This window comes from Dendropsophus ebraccatus, chromosome 7 (genome assembly GCF_027789765.1).
Source record: "Dendropsophus ebraccatus isolate aDenEbr1 chromosome 7, aDenEbr1.pat, whole genome shotgun sequence".
Lineage (NCBI taxonomy): Eukaryota > Metazoa > Chordata > Amphibia > Anura > Hylidae > Dendropsophus > Dendropsophus ebraccatus.
This window is the reverse complement of record NC_091460.1, coordinates 54551532-54566825: the sequence shown is the minus strand read 5'-3', so window position 1 is coordinate 54566825 and position 15294 is coordinate 54551532. Positions and strand designations below refer to the sequence as shown.

General features: G+C 40.0%; 1 protein-coding gene across 5 annotated transcripts in view; it reads right to left on the bottom strand.

The window, feature by feature from the left end:
- Nucleotides 1-15294, bottom strand: part of TBC1D1 (TBC1 domain family member 1) — a 135068-nt gene that overhangs the window by 13865 nt on the left and 105909 nt on the right. For all 5 annotated transcript variants that reach the window (XR_011363930.1, XM_069977508.1, XM_069977504.1 and 2 more), the window contains 3 exons: nucleotides 13064-13249; nucleotides 9821-9982; nucleotides 7721-7879 (listed from right to left, as the gene is read on the bottom strand). Coding sequence is in view for 4 of the 5 variants with exons in the window: in XM_069977508.1 (XP_069833609.1) it covers nucleotides 7721-7879; nucleotides 9821-9982; nucleotides 13064-13249 (507 nt within the window). In the remaining variant the exon portion in view is untranslated. The remainder of the gene's footprint in view (nucleotides 1-7720; nucleotides 7880-9820; nucleotides 9983-13063; nucleotides 13250-15294) is intronic.

Here is a 15294-nt window from a genome sequence, read left to right as displayed (position 1 = left end):
TACACCCTGCCAAATCAGGTAATACACTGATCATTTACTATATGGTCTTGGTAAAGGGAAGAATGGATTTGCAAATACTTTAATATAAGATTCCACAGTGACACCCAATGGCGAGCAGAATGTTTACTTCTCACCCATTGATAAAATTGTACCTTTTACCCTTTAACCACATACACATGAGTATTTCAGTATCAGTATCCGCAGTAGTTAAGTGCTGCGGAATCTGTTGGCGCTATACAAATATTATTATTATTATGATCAGATCCATTTTATAAAACATGTATATGGTCTATTAATAGAAAAAAATCACATTGACCGAGCTTTGTCAGTCTGTTAGACATTATGTTACTGGAGGTTTTCTGCAACATGCTTATGACCAGGTGTATTCGTGACCATGTCCTATGTGATAACTCTCCGTATGTTGCCCTCCCCTCTTCCTTTCTGTATCCCCATTTAACCTTTCAATAAAATGGAATGGAAAAAAAAAATAAATAAAAAAAAAAAAAATCACATTATTCATAGAACATCAATAGCTTATAAATCTTCCTGGAAATGTACTTTCTATCGATTGAGCACAAATGTAGTGCACAAATACTGTCATCACTGCTAGTTTGTAGCAGCACAGATTACATATATATGACATCCTTATAATAAACCTTAGATGTCCTATGTCCTCATAATTCTTATGGCATGGTGCAGTTTGGACCCATGTTAAGAGGGTTCTCCACTTAGGAGATAAGAAAAACAAGGATGAGGGTAAGAATCCACATTTTCCCTGCGGGGACGATGAGCTGTAATCTGTAAGTAAGTGTTTAATTTCCCCGCAGTGACATCACATAGGAAATTAAAGTTGCCTTTAACAACCAATCTGATGACACTTTTCATACCTCAAAGATTCTTTGGAAAATGAAAGGTGGAATCTGATTGGTTGCTAGGGGCAACTGAGCCAGTTTCACTTTACACCATGTTTGATAAATTACCCCCATGTTTGTAAACACCTACTTTTGAACCAACTACTTTTTTGAAACAACTACTTTTGTGTGCATATATATATATATATATATATATATATATATATATATATATATATATATACACACATACACACACACACACACACACACACACATACATACACACACAGTATATATATATATATTACATTACACTTTACCATGTCTGATACTGATAATTCTCCCCCTTCATAACCCTATTACACATACTGTCCAGCTACTTTTGGACCACCCTGTATATATACTTTTTTTTTTTTACATTTTTATTCTGACTGCCAGCAGTAGGGGATGGTCCCTCTGCTGCCACCATTGGCTGTGTCAGGAACTGCTGAAGCCCTGGTATCTGCACAGTTCGGCCACAATTACATGTCGCGTAGATTAGATATGGTTGCATGCAGCCCTGAACTTCCCAGCACATCCATTGGTGTATTGTAAATGCAGAACACGAGATGCAACATTCTTCTAGAAAACAATATTCACAAGGATTTGCAAGAAATATTCCTCATGAAATCCAACAGGTTGTGATGCCCTGTGTTCTGATCCCTATAGCCAGGTTTAACTGTGTCAGCAATTAGATTCATGCTACATTAGTTCACTTGCATTAACACATGTGGGCACCCATGACCCTGTCACAGATTCAGTTTTTTCCTTGCTTACACCACATTTGGTGGCATAAATGGGAATCCTGCTTACAACTCATCTACTTCAAAAAACAGACTATTTTGGCTATGTCCCCACACAGTATTTTTGCTCAGTATTTTGAAACCAAAACCAGGAGTGGATTGAAAACACAGAAAGGCTATGTTCACACACTGTAGAAATTGAGTGGATGGCCGTCATTTAAGGGCAAATAACTGCTATTAATGTAAAACAACGGACATTGTTTTACAATAACAGCGGTTATTTGCCATTAAATGGCGACCATCCACGACCAAATACTGAGCAAAAATACTGTGTGGGAACAAAGCCTAAAGTGTATGAACCATCAGGTTCATCACTTTGTTTAGTTTTTTTACATGAATGGATCAGTGCCAGTCTATTCCTGTGCACCAGCCCAGCATGAAGGGAAAAATACAGGACATGTCTTAGTACGGGCGGTAATTGCATCACAGATTCACCCATAGAAGTCTATGGAAGCATCCATAATTTTTGCAGATGTGTAATTTCACTATCACCCTCCCATTTATTGCAGATCCACGAAAAAAAAACGAATTATGGATGCACTACAGAACACTTTATAAAACCAATAAAATAGAGCAATTTCTCAGCTCCAGATCTCAAATTCTCAAATAGCCCCAAAAGGTCATGATCTGAGGATATCCCTGTGGTGATACTGGAAACCCTTAAAACATTACCTGTTTGGGGGTCTTTATGACTAGAGTTAAGACATTAGAATAGAGGAATATGGGGGGGGGGGTGCAGCTGCAGTTTCTTACAGTTTTAGCACAAAAAGACAAGAACTGGTCAGCCCATACAACCCAGTCCTGACATCACACCGTTGATAAAGAAAGTCATGGAAACCAACATCGGGTGTCTAGGAGTTGTGCCACTACTTTTAGGAATGACCTGTATAATCAGCCAAGTTATATTTATCCAGGTTATCTTCTGGCCAGCTGTAGTTCTAGAGAACTGAACATTAGTTTTGCCTTAGACATTGTATACATAACAGATTCTAACTGATATCTCAGGGTTAAATGTCTTAAACACTATTGACATGTAAATTCTTGTTGGGTGCCACTTTAAAGACTTGATGGTGTAAGCGCACGATAGAAACGTGTAGCTACATTTTCTTTAAGGTGGTGGTAGGGGACAAAACAAACCGAGGGCTGGGCCCCCGGATCGATGCGTGAATGATTATCTGGTATTAAGCGTGCTGGGACTTGCTTCTGTAAGTGAAATCATTACTGTCCTGACACTTCCCAAGAACAAGGGGGCACTTGGATACCGGAATGGAGGGAAGGGGGCAGAAACGGTTATTGACAGGCAACATACCAGAGAGTATAGGACTGGAAGTATAAGCAAGCAGATTCTTGAATGCGTTCTCCCATTTATCTCAGCACAGACGTGAAGCACAGGACAGGGAAGGGTTCTTGTAAAGGTAAATGAAGCGTTGCTTACAGCAGCCCTTTTAGTAAACACTACCCCACCCTTGGGTCTCAGGAATGCTGCAACAGTAATGCCATTACAATCTAAGATTACAGTGCTTCTCACTCCAACAAAGCCTCAGATCAAAGCAGCGCAATGCAATGTAACACAGATCCATATGAAGCCCATCATATTCTATATGATAATATTTCATATCAGTGGGAATAGGAGGTCTATGGCGTGTGAAAGCAGCAGAAAAACACAAATCATTATCTCTTCTGGGTTGTGAAAATATTCTTGTGTTTTTGGTTTGCAGGGCCTGAAACCACAACCTACCACAAACTTCTAAGAGAGCTCTCCTAGTATAGATGGTTATCACGGAGAACCCGGGTCATCACATTACTACGTAAACAAATAAAAAAAGAAATAAATCATTTTACAATAATTAAAAGTTCTGGGCATATTTTCTATTCATTACTATTCTGTATGTGAAATCATCATGTATTGTCTGAAACCGCTTGTATGCAATCCAATGAATAAAGCAAAAGAAGAAGGAGAGTCAAGATGAACGATTATCAGCAATAAGGAATAAAGAGGAAAATCTATCAGTTATTTAAAGCCAGAGTCAACCAGAGTGTGAGCACAACAGCAGCATTTCAGGGACCTGCTATCCAAACCACAGGCATTTACAGAGGCATTTACAGGCACAGGTCAGAGCATGCACAACACAGTTATCACAGTGCTAAAGCTGCTAGACAGACATGCTGCAAACATACTAGACAGAAGGTTCTACATGCTGCAATGTTTGGAAATTAAAGTGACCCCTATGACCCTGGTGAGTACCACTCTCAGTCATCTAAAGACAGGGCACGGTCATAAAAAAATAATTAATTGAAATAATAAATAATTGAAACTGAACCAAACAAAACTGCCAATATGTCCTGCTAACACAAACTAGCCAAGAGAAGAGAGCACTTAGTGCATTCTCTCCCAGGTCTAAATCACATGACCAAGGCGAAATCACAATGAGGTTTATGAGGCCATCTCGCTCCTCTTCCCGCTCTTTCTGCGTCAGGGTCTGAACACTCAAACCACGACTAATAAAAACTTTTTGCCAGATATGCTCAAATTGATATCTTTTTTTAAAAATCCAAATTTTAAATACCACATTGTAAACTTCTCCTTCAGGGAAGTTTTATTGCCCCCTTATGAGTGCCTCTTTCTCTGGTGGATCCAACACATTTGTTTAGTCCAGTTTCTCTTTTAAAGGGGTATTTCGGAGAAAAAAAATATTCTGATCAACTGGTATCAGAAAGTTATACAGCACTGTAAATAACTTCCATTCAAAAATCTCAAGTCTACCAGTACTTATCAGCTGCTGTATGTCTTGCAGCAAGTGGTGTATTCTTTCCAGTCTGACACAGTGCTCTCTGCTGCCACCTATGTCCGTGACTGGCCAAAGCAAGCAGTAGCAAATCTCCATAGAGAACCTTTCCTGCTCTGTGTAATAAGGCCCATAGTGCGTAGAGCACAAGTGTCAAACTAGCTTTAGCTGTTCAGGCATAATGGGAATTGTACAGCAGCCTAAGGGCTTCAAGTCTGATACCACTGATCCAGAAGACTGAAGAAGACAAGAAGCTGTAATATGCCTTAACGTTACAATCAGAGGTAAGACAAAGGGCAGAAGCAGAACTTTCAGCTCCTGGACCCCAGGCCTATCATGTGTCATTTATAATACTAATGTCTGTATGTGGCAGAGGGGCCCGGGGCTGACTCAAGAAAAGACATTTATGGTGCGTCCACACCTACAGGATCTGCAGCTGATTTTCTGCAGCAGATTTCATTTAAATAACTGAACACAGCATCAAATCTGCTGTAGATCTGCTGCAGATCCTGTAGGTGTGAACGCACCCTTAGAGAGTATTTCATATGGTAGGATTTTTGACTAGAACTGACAGATGAATCATTGTAAGATTTCCAGAACTACTGAAAGATGCCTATTGTACAATATGCAGGATACAGAAGTATGGAATGACATGTATGCAAACAGAAGGAGTGACAAATGGGTCTAAATTTATATACTTTGGTAAATATCCAATTCACAGGTTCCTAAAATTGGTTATAGAGATGAGCGAGTAGTGATATATTCGAATTTTCAAATATCAAGTCGACTAGACCCTGATCCTCGACTATTCGATCGAATATCGAATTCCATTAAAGTGTATGGGAGAAAAATGCTTGACACTTGGAAATCAAAATTCAACCACTTGGAGGTCACCAAGACTACAATAACAAGTCAGGAAATTATGCCAACACGTCTGTAATGCAACTGGGACAGCAGGGGAAGCATGCCTGGGTGCATCTAACACATCAAAGTTACAGTATAACGCCACTATCATAGCCTATCAACTATACACTCCAAAAACACAATATAACCTCTATGTAAAGTGGAAAAAATACATGGAAACCTTCTTTCCTTTAAAGTAGTATGGACAGAAAGCCACATTTTAAAGTCAAAGAAACATTTTCATGCACCCCTTTAAATCACGTTGCCTATGACAACCAGATGGCATAGGCAAGGGGGAAATCACACAGCATCCACCCCTAACTGGCATTGTGTGTGATGCAGTCAGACATGTCCTCTTTAAAATTTCAAAGTCGTCTGCCACTTCCATATGCCCTTATTACACATAAGAAAGTGTCTCATGGCACACAAACAGTATACAGCCGTATACCCTCTCTATGACATATAGAATGCCCTACAGCAGGCAACAGGCGTTCGACTTTATTACGTGACGCACAGTATGCACAAGCGAATACCTGATTGTCTCTCTCTCTCTCCCTCTCTAGCTCCAAGTCTCATCTGAAAACTAATTTCAAATCCACTATCTGATTACTGTAAAGGTCACATGGTTTAGCAAGCCAATGAATGCAGATGCTTTTTTTTCACTGCCTGTGTGCTCCTAGTGCCTGTCCCTGTTGAGTATTTCAAATAGTGTACTATTCGAGTAGTACTCGCTCATCTCTAATTTGTTATAATCTGCATTATGCTGTTGTTGTTTTTTTTATGTCATTCTCCCATGCCATTTGTAGCTATTACATTTACAGACATCGAAAACTGCCCAATACAGCTTTGGATAGATTAGAGAGAGATCTAAATGGTCTAAAGATTGTATTTACCAAAATCATTACTACCGCTTGTTTATTCCTATACATTCTACCAATGCTATCTGCAGACAATGGTCACTTATATGCTGGAAAAGCAAATACCTGAACACTAGTGAAATATACAGTAAGGGTGCCTTTACATACAGTGGATTTCATGCTGCAAATTCGTAGCAAAATCCGCTGCGGATCAGTCCACTGCCCCGCCGCAGCCACTGATTGGCTGAGCGGGACGTCCAGCCGGAAACCCCAGAAGCAAGTCGGAGCAGGAAGGAGGAGATGTATGCTCCGGCCACTGGGGGGTTAACATACATACACGCAGCGGGATGTCAATCCGGCTGCGAGTACGTATTCTCATTGGGATGAACAGGCACTGGATCCACAGCTGATTTCCCAGCAAATTCGCAGCGTGAAATCTGCTGCGGATCCGATGCGTGTGAGGGCACCCTAAAGCAAAGCATAAAAACAAATCCATGTCCTTCTTTAATACTTTGCAAACAAACACCAAGAAAACTGCTTACCTGCTCAATCTTCCAGTATCCAGACACATAAACCGCCTAGTTCATGCTCCTGGATACAGGCAGATTGAGCAGGTAAGCAGTTTCCTTCGTTATTTTAAAGTATACGTTTGCTGAAACAGATCTCTGCTTTGAATGAGTTACCTATACCTGGTTAGTCCCTGGTTGTTGCCTGCACTTTACCTGACTGCTTGTATCGGATGGATATGTTGCATAATGATGCTACCATATAATTTATGGATAATTATTGTTGAACAGAGCCTTGGAACACTGCTCAGCTCACCAACTACATAGGCTTGTGGGATGGGCAATAACTGTTACCTTGGCCGTATTTCCTAATTTAGGCCATATTCACAAAGCTATGATACAGTGATGGATCTAAACTCTGATTGTCCATGTGAAAAGCCAAAGAGGTGTGGCTGTAATAATAAAGTGCCCCGGGCTGCTATCCACCCTCTCTGTACCTCCTTCTATGATTGACAGGCAGAGGTGCTGTGCATCTTTATTGAGATGCATGGACGGTGAGTCATTAAAGCCACCACTGGAGTCGATGTAGATGCACGGTACCTCTGTCCGTCAATCATAGATGGAGGGGCAGTGATTACGAGGGGAGAGAGGTGTTGTAGCTTTGGGCACTTCAGTGCCACAGCTACACCTCTTTGTCTCTTCACACAGACAAAAAAAGTTTGTTTTAGTGTACAAGTCAGGGAAGACCAATATGCAGGCCTCATTACTGACTTCTTTAGCAGATTCATAGTGATTTTCCTGCTGGCAGATTCCCTTTAAGTGGTGACTGATAGAAACACACTGACTGTCAAGCTTTCCAACCCAAATGGAAAAGGTGGGTTTAGATTTTATTTGTGAAAAGAACAAAACACACAAAAATGTTTTTTATCCTTAATAGAAATTTAAAAAAATAAAATGTTTTACAAAACTTACCCAGATCAATAAGTATGGCATGTTGTTGAGTGGTCAGCTGCTTAAGTAGCTCTTTATAGGGAACATCTTTTACTGGGCTTCTGCTCAGCATCTGATGTCTCAATTCATACTGTTCTGCTAAAAATTTCCAGATTTCTCCTCGATGATGGCGAGGGACACCTAATAATAAAGGATTTAGATTTAGTTAACCCTTTCTGTTCTTAAAGTGACTCTGTACCCACAATCTGACCCCCCCCCCCCCCAAACCACTTGTACCTTCAGATAGCTGCTTTTAATCCAAGATCTGTCCTAGGGTCCATTCGGCAGGTGATGCAGTAATTGTCCTAAAAAACAACTTTTAAACTTGCAGCCCGTGCCAAACGGGAGTATCTGTGCCCTAACTTTGCACCACCCCTCCGTCCCTCCACCCCACCCTCTTAATCTGCCTGGAGAATTCCTAATGATGGTCTCCTATTCGTCAGCTGTGTGAATACTGAACATGGGCTGGATCGTTAAGCACCTGCGCAATGTTCAGCATAGAAAAAATGTTCCAGTGGCTGTGGCATTCCTAATGATGAAGAGGGATAGGATGGTGCAAAGTTAGAGCACAGATACTCCCGTTTGGCACAGGCTGCAAGTTTAAAAGTAGGTTTTTTTAGGACAATAACTGCATCACCTGCCGAACGTACCCCAGGACAGATCTTGGATTAAAAGCAGCTATCCGAAGGTACAAGTGGTTTGGGGGGTCAGATTGTAAATACAGAGTCGCTTTAATTGTTTTAAAAGCTGTAGTAATGGTGACAAACTGGTTTTTTAGATTTAAAGTGACTCTGTACCCACAATCTGACCCCCCAAACCGCTTGTACAGTCCTATAGCTTCTATAAACTTTTAAACCTGCAGCCCTCAGTCAAATTGGCGTGGCGTAGAGTGTGTGCCCAAGCCTTGCACCACCCCTCCGTCCCTCCTCCCCGCTCTCGACATTATTAGGAATGCCCTGGGCAGGAGTTCTCCTATTCATCACCTGTGTGAACACTGCACAGGTGCTGGATCATTAACGATCTTAATGGTAGGGAGGGTGGGGAGGAGGGACGGAGAGGCGGTGCAAGGCTTGGGCACACATACTCTAGGCCACGCCAATTTGACACAGGGCTGCAAGTTTAAAAGTTATTTTTAGGGCAATAACTGCATCACCTGCCGAACGGACACCAGGACAGATCTTGGATTAAAAGCAGCTATCCGAAGGTACAAGTGGTTTGGGGGGGGGGGGGATTAGATTGTGGGTACAGAGTCACTTTAAGACTAATGGGTGCATACTATATATAAACCTCTGTCACAGAACATCTGCTGAATGTGCATGCAAAGTTTAATCCTTTTTTTTTTTTAAATGACTACAGCAATTCGCCAATGCTGGCTGCTAAAAAACATAAGCCAGATATTTCCTGGTAATCAGTAAAAGTGGCCATACACCTTATATAATATGATATATATCACATACATCCCAGCTGAACAATTATTTGATCATTAGTCAACTCCCCAGCCCTCCCCATATAAAGGAACATGTGACATGGCAGAGTGTTCCTGTATTCTCTATGGGGAGGGAAGGTTAAGCTGCAGCCACCACCATCTTTAAGTAGACAGTGGAGCCCCATACTTCAGCGGCAGGTACAGCCCACTACAGTATAAGGTGTATGGGGACCTTTAAAGAATTTCAAATTCTGTACACATAGGGTGAAATTTATCGAAGGATGGAAAAAAAAATATACACTGGTGTAAAGAGTGCACAGCAACCAATTACAGCTTCTCTCTCATTTTACCAGAGCTGAAAGCTGAGCTGTGATTGGTTGCTGTGGGCAGTTTACACCTGTGTATATTTTACACCCTTTGATGAATCTCCAAAATAGACTTTGTAGGATTTTTTTAGGCATTTCTGATAACCATGCATACACTGTTAATAAGGTCAAAATATTGTAAAACAACCAAGTTGAATGTCTAAAGCCGCATATTGATCACATTCTTACAATTTATGACATTTCTGGATAACATTTTTAGTTAATACTTATGTTTCTTTCTACAGTTGCAGCAATACACTTTACTGCCCAGCAGGCATGTCACATGATTACCTTGACCAACAGCAGCATGAATCTTTTCCATATCGGCCTTAATTTTTGCTCTTCCAGGGGTGTTCAGCATTTTTTCCCACACCAGTGTCACATCTTTGAGACATGGAGTGATTTCTTCATAGTCAAGCTTCAGGCGCTTATTTTGCAAGTCATTTTCTGATGCTTTGTCAATGCATGAAAGGGAAAAACAAACAAATCAGTGAAGTTAATGAATTTCAAAGTCAATCTACAGCTCTAACTTGACAAGAAAAAGTAAAGAAACAAAAAGTTAAAAAAATTTAAATAAACATGCAATTCAATTTTAATATAAATAAATCCTTTATGGTGAATTCTATTTTTTTTATCTTTGAATTCTAATATTTAAAAATGTGAACTCCCATATAGTTCACACAGCAATATTTGGAGATTCTGAAGTCATTATCCAGAGTTAGCACAGTTTTTTGTTTTTTTTTTGCAAAAAAAGTAACACACACAACACCACCACCCCTTACCCTTAGGTTGTGTGTTGGTGTTACAATTCAACGTTTACTTCAAATCATTCACAAAAGAGTGGTGCTGTCTCTGGGAGAAAGCAGTCATGTTTTTCTGGACAAGTCTGGACAACTCCTTTAAATTCACTTTAAGGCTATGTTCCCACACAGTATTTTTGCTTAGTATCTTGGTCAGTATTTTGCAACCAAAACCAGGAGTGGGCTGAAAACACAGAAAGGCTATGTTCACACACTGTTGAAATTGAGTAAATGGCCATCATTTAATGGAAAATAACGTCAGTTGTTTTAAAATAACAGTCATTATTTGCCATTAAATGACAGCCATCCACTTAATTTTAACAGTGCGTTAACTTAGCATGTGTTTTCAGTCCACTCCTGGTTTTGGTTGCAAAATACTGTAGGGAAACATAACCTAAAGAGGACATGCTAGCTCCTTTTTTAGACTAAAGTATATGCAGGGCGTCTTTTAATCCGTCCCTCCAGTGCGGAGATACAATTTTAATGCAAAGTAGGAAATGAAGCCAATGGGGGTGTTCCTCTGGGATGCAAAAGCCCAGCAATATGCACCAAGCAATATTCTCTCCTAACGTCTTTATGCACACAAGTAAATGCCCAATCTTAAGAGTAACAGGCTGAATATAACTAGGCTTCTACAGCCCAGAAGAACACCTTATAGGCTTTACCTCAAAATTTGCATAAAATTATAAAGCTTGTATCTCGGTACCTGCAGAAACAGATTTAAATAAAAATGATATCTCCTGATTCAAGGTAAGAAGTCCTACTATACACTGCCTCTACTTTAAAACCATTAAAAAGTCACTACCAGATATTATTATAATAATTATTATTATAATAATAAGTTAATGTGTATCTTTCTCTTGGTACCCCCACTAATAAGCTGTCTGAAGGGCTGTGGCACTTTTACCATATCTAGGAAAAAGTATTGGGAAATTAAGGGGCTGTACCAATCTAAGGTTACATTCAGGCACATGAATGAGAAGGGAAGTTAATAGCTCTATATAGTAACATGGTTATATCTTATACAGTAAAAGATAACTTGAATTTCTATACCCCTAAAATGCAATGGTTTAAAGCGACTCTGTACCCACCATCTGACCCCCCCCCCCCCCCCCCCAAACCACTTGTACCTTTGGATAGCTGCTTTTAATCCAAGATCTGTCCTGGGGTCAGTTTAGCAGGTGTTGTCCTAAAAAACAACTTTTAAACTTGCAGCCCCGTGCCCAAAGGGAGTATCTGTGCCCTAACTTTGCACCACCCCTCCGTCCCTCCTCCCCACCCTCTTCATCATTAGGAATGCCACTGAAACATTTTCTCTATGCTGAACATTGCACAGGTGATTCATGATCCAGCCTATGTGCCGGGCTGACACAGCTGATGAATAGGAGACAATCTGCTTGGAGCATTCCTAATGAGGAGGGTGGGGAGGAGGGACAGAGAGGTTGTGCCAGCCTAATGCACACACAATCTAGGCCACGCCCGTTGGGCACGGGGCTGCCAGTTTAAAAGTAGTTTTTTAGGACAATGGCTGCATCACCTGCCAAGCGGACCCCAGGACAGATCTTGGATTAAAGCAGCTTTCCGAAGATACAAGCAGTTTGGGGTGGGGTCAGATTGTGGGTACAGAGTTGCTATAAGCGGATTAATAAAAGAATGATATCTTACATAGGTTGTCTTTTGCAAAGATTGTATATTTTGTGAAAAGCCTAATATGATAAAAAAGGGGTCTATCAGTAGTTGCCCCTCCATTCCTATTCATTTGAGTTATCCTGACTCAACATGTAATTAGATGGGTGGTGGATGGGCAGATAGATGATTGCGCTAGCAGGTTTTTTTTTTTATTATTATTATTTTAAGTTACTGATGACTGTTTGCACATGACATGACACATCCACTGTGAATAAACTATGCCCCAAGCTAATGCACTACCAGGAATTGTTCACAGCCAACTATTGTATTGCTGTCGTTTTTACACCTCAAAGAGATTGGCAGCAAGCTCTGACAGAAGAGAAAGAGATTAACGGCTGAAGGAAGGGAACATTGGTGGCCTCTGTGTATATCTTCATGATAAGTCAAAGAGAATGAGAGTCATTGATATGTGGGTGGCATCTCACTGTTCTTGTTACAGGTGGGCTACAAAAAACTGAAAAGGAAAGTCTTGCCTGTAATGTTACAGGACATCAAAATATTCTGAAAATACAACAAATTACAACACTAAATTAAAAAAATATGCATAGTTGGACTTCAGTGCGTAAGGCAGTGATAAGGGACACTTGGAGAGTGAAACAATTTAAAGTTGTACTATCAGCAGGTTAGATGACCTGATAGCCCCCTATAACACTGGGGACGCTAAGGAGGAAGGTTATGTGTCTTACCTTACTCCTCGGCGCTGGTCTGCACTGTTAGTCGAGGCAAACTCCACTCAGTGCTCCTAAGGGTGCTCCGGAGTGCAAAGTTTACCCCAACTAACAGCGTGGGACTGGCGCTGAGGAGGAAGGTAAGACATATAGCGTCGCCGCCACTATAGGGGGCTATTAGCAGGTTAGATTTGTCTCACATTAGATAGGCTCACATTCCTGTAAGGACAAGATGTCAGGTGTATAACAGGAGTACCACTATTTATAACCAGTTTTTCCTTCCATCAACTTAATCTCTAATAGAAAATTAGGAACGTACATGATTCAACAGTAATGCCCCAGATAAATAACATGTTTACACCAATTTGCCTATTTACCTTGTAACTTTTGGTTTTCCTTTTCCATCCTGAGAAGTAGAATCTGCTGAATAATGGCTTTTTTCCAAAGCTCCCTCAGTTCTTCTGGGGTGCGGTGTCTTATTGCTGAAACAGTACCAAATGGACCATCTTCACGTACAGGCTGCAGTGGAGACCTTGGAGGGATATCACCCACTTCTGAACGTTCTAAGAAAACAAAATACAATGCATCTCATCTCGTCCTAAGATCCTAAATAGTTTTCTGTTGAAGAAAACAGTAAATTATATAAAGCTGCATCCAACCTGCCCTTAGTACATACTGGAGGCCTCGGCCCAAGATAGAGGAGCCTGCTCAGTGCAGGATTCCAACGAGAACACTTTATTGTAGTGGATGGATTCAATGCTTTTAAAAAGTTTTTTTTTGTGATAAAACTCACAAATTATGTGTTTTTTGAGAAAACACTGTAGGGATCATTCACTTTTATGGATTTATGCATATTACTTTTTCTTAGTACTACATCATACAAAACTTTCAAAATAGAAAAGTTGGATGAAAGCCACAAAGTTCAGGAGCTGATGTTTCTCCTTAAGGGTACAAACACACACACCGTATATGCAGCAGATACGCAGCAGATTTGATGCTGTGTTCAGTTATATAGATCTAATCTGCTGCGTATCGCAGCAGTAAATACGCAGCGTATACGGTGTGTGTGTTTGTACCCTTAGATGGTCATAAAGCTTCAATAGCTGTCAGGCAAACATTAATATAGCTGCCAGCTGTTGCTCCCGATCCCCCTATACACTTTAAATCTCAGCCAAGCGATCATGTGTTCTACATGGAGAAAGGGGGGGGGGGGGAGAGAGAGAGGTGAACAACCGCTGGGATCAGTTCCTTGAAAACACTTTAATAAGCCAACAAAAAGATAGGAAAATATGAAGCACACAGCATTTTTTGGTTTCTCTCTTTTATACCTTTGTGCAGCGGGTTCAGAGAAGGACGTTTTAATTGTATAATGGAACTTTGGCTAAAGTGGTAGAAATTTCGACTAAAATTATGTTTGGGTTATATCCATAACCAGTTTTTCTTATTTTTTAAATTGAACGGGGGGGGGGGGGGGGGGGGAGAGAGAAAGAGGGCCCAGCACTTTGTGTAAAACCCTAAAGGATAGGGATAATGAAAGGTGCAGTGGATCTGCTCACCCTAGTGCCCCTTGGGCTTTGTGCGTATCACGTGTGTGTGTGTATTATATATATATATACACACACATATATACATACACACTATATATATATATATATATATATATATATATATATATAATATATATGTGTGTGTGTGTGTGTATATATATATATACACACACACACACACATATATATATATGTGTGTGTATATGTGTGTGTGTGTATATATATATATATATATATACACACACATACACACACACACATATACACATATATACACACACGTGTGTGTATATATGTGTGTGTGTGTATGTGTATAATAATATAATATATATATATATATATATATATATATATATATATATATATATATATATATATATATACCCCCACATAATATATACATATATACATATACACACACACACACACACACACACACACACACGGGATACTCCCTTGAAGGAGCCCATACAAGACAAGAAAAAGAAAAAGATAAAAAGGCATATAGTAATCACCAGCGCTCTCCAGATGAATGCCCACCAAAGCCAAGTAGTAGTAGTAAAGCTGGATGTTTATTCATACATTGCCCTGGCGGCACTACATAACTATTTACTTCAATTTCTCAGGTTTCATCAAATGTATTAATTTGTACAGTTCTTAACCATGAATATATTTATTTATAATGCCATGTTTTACTATTTTATACTTTACTACTGTTTTTCTATTTTACTGAATGTATTTTTTTTTATTTTACAGCAATATGTATTCCCTCCCCCTTGGGGGAGGAGCTTATTTGTTGGCGCCCTTTTGCCCTTTATAAACCTGTACCTTACTCCTGTATGACATGCACTGTTATCTGATGAAGGGAGTATACCTCCTGAAACACGTAATATTTGTGCTTTACAATAAACATCGAGCTTTACTACTACTTGGCTTTGGTGGACATTCATCCGGACAGCGCTGGTGATTAGTATATGCCTTTTTTTCCTTTTTCTTTGAATATAGACACTGCATTACAATACTTTTTATGTTACTTTGCCTGCCGTTCAGACCAAAAACAA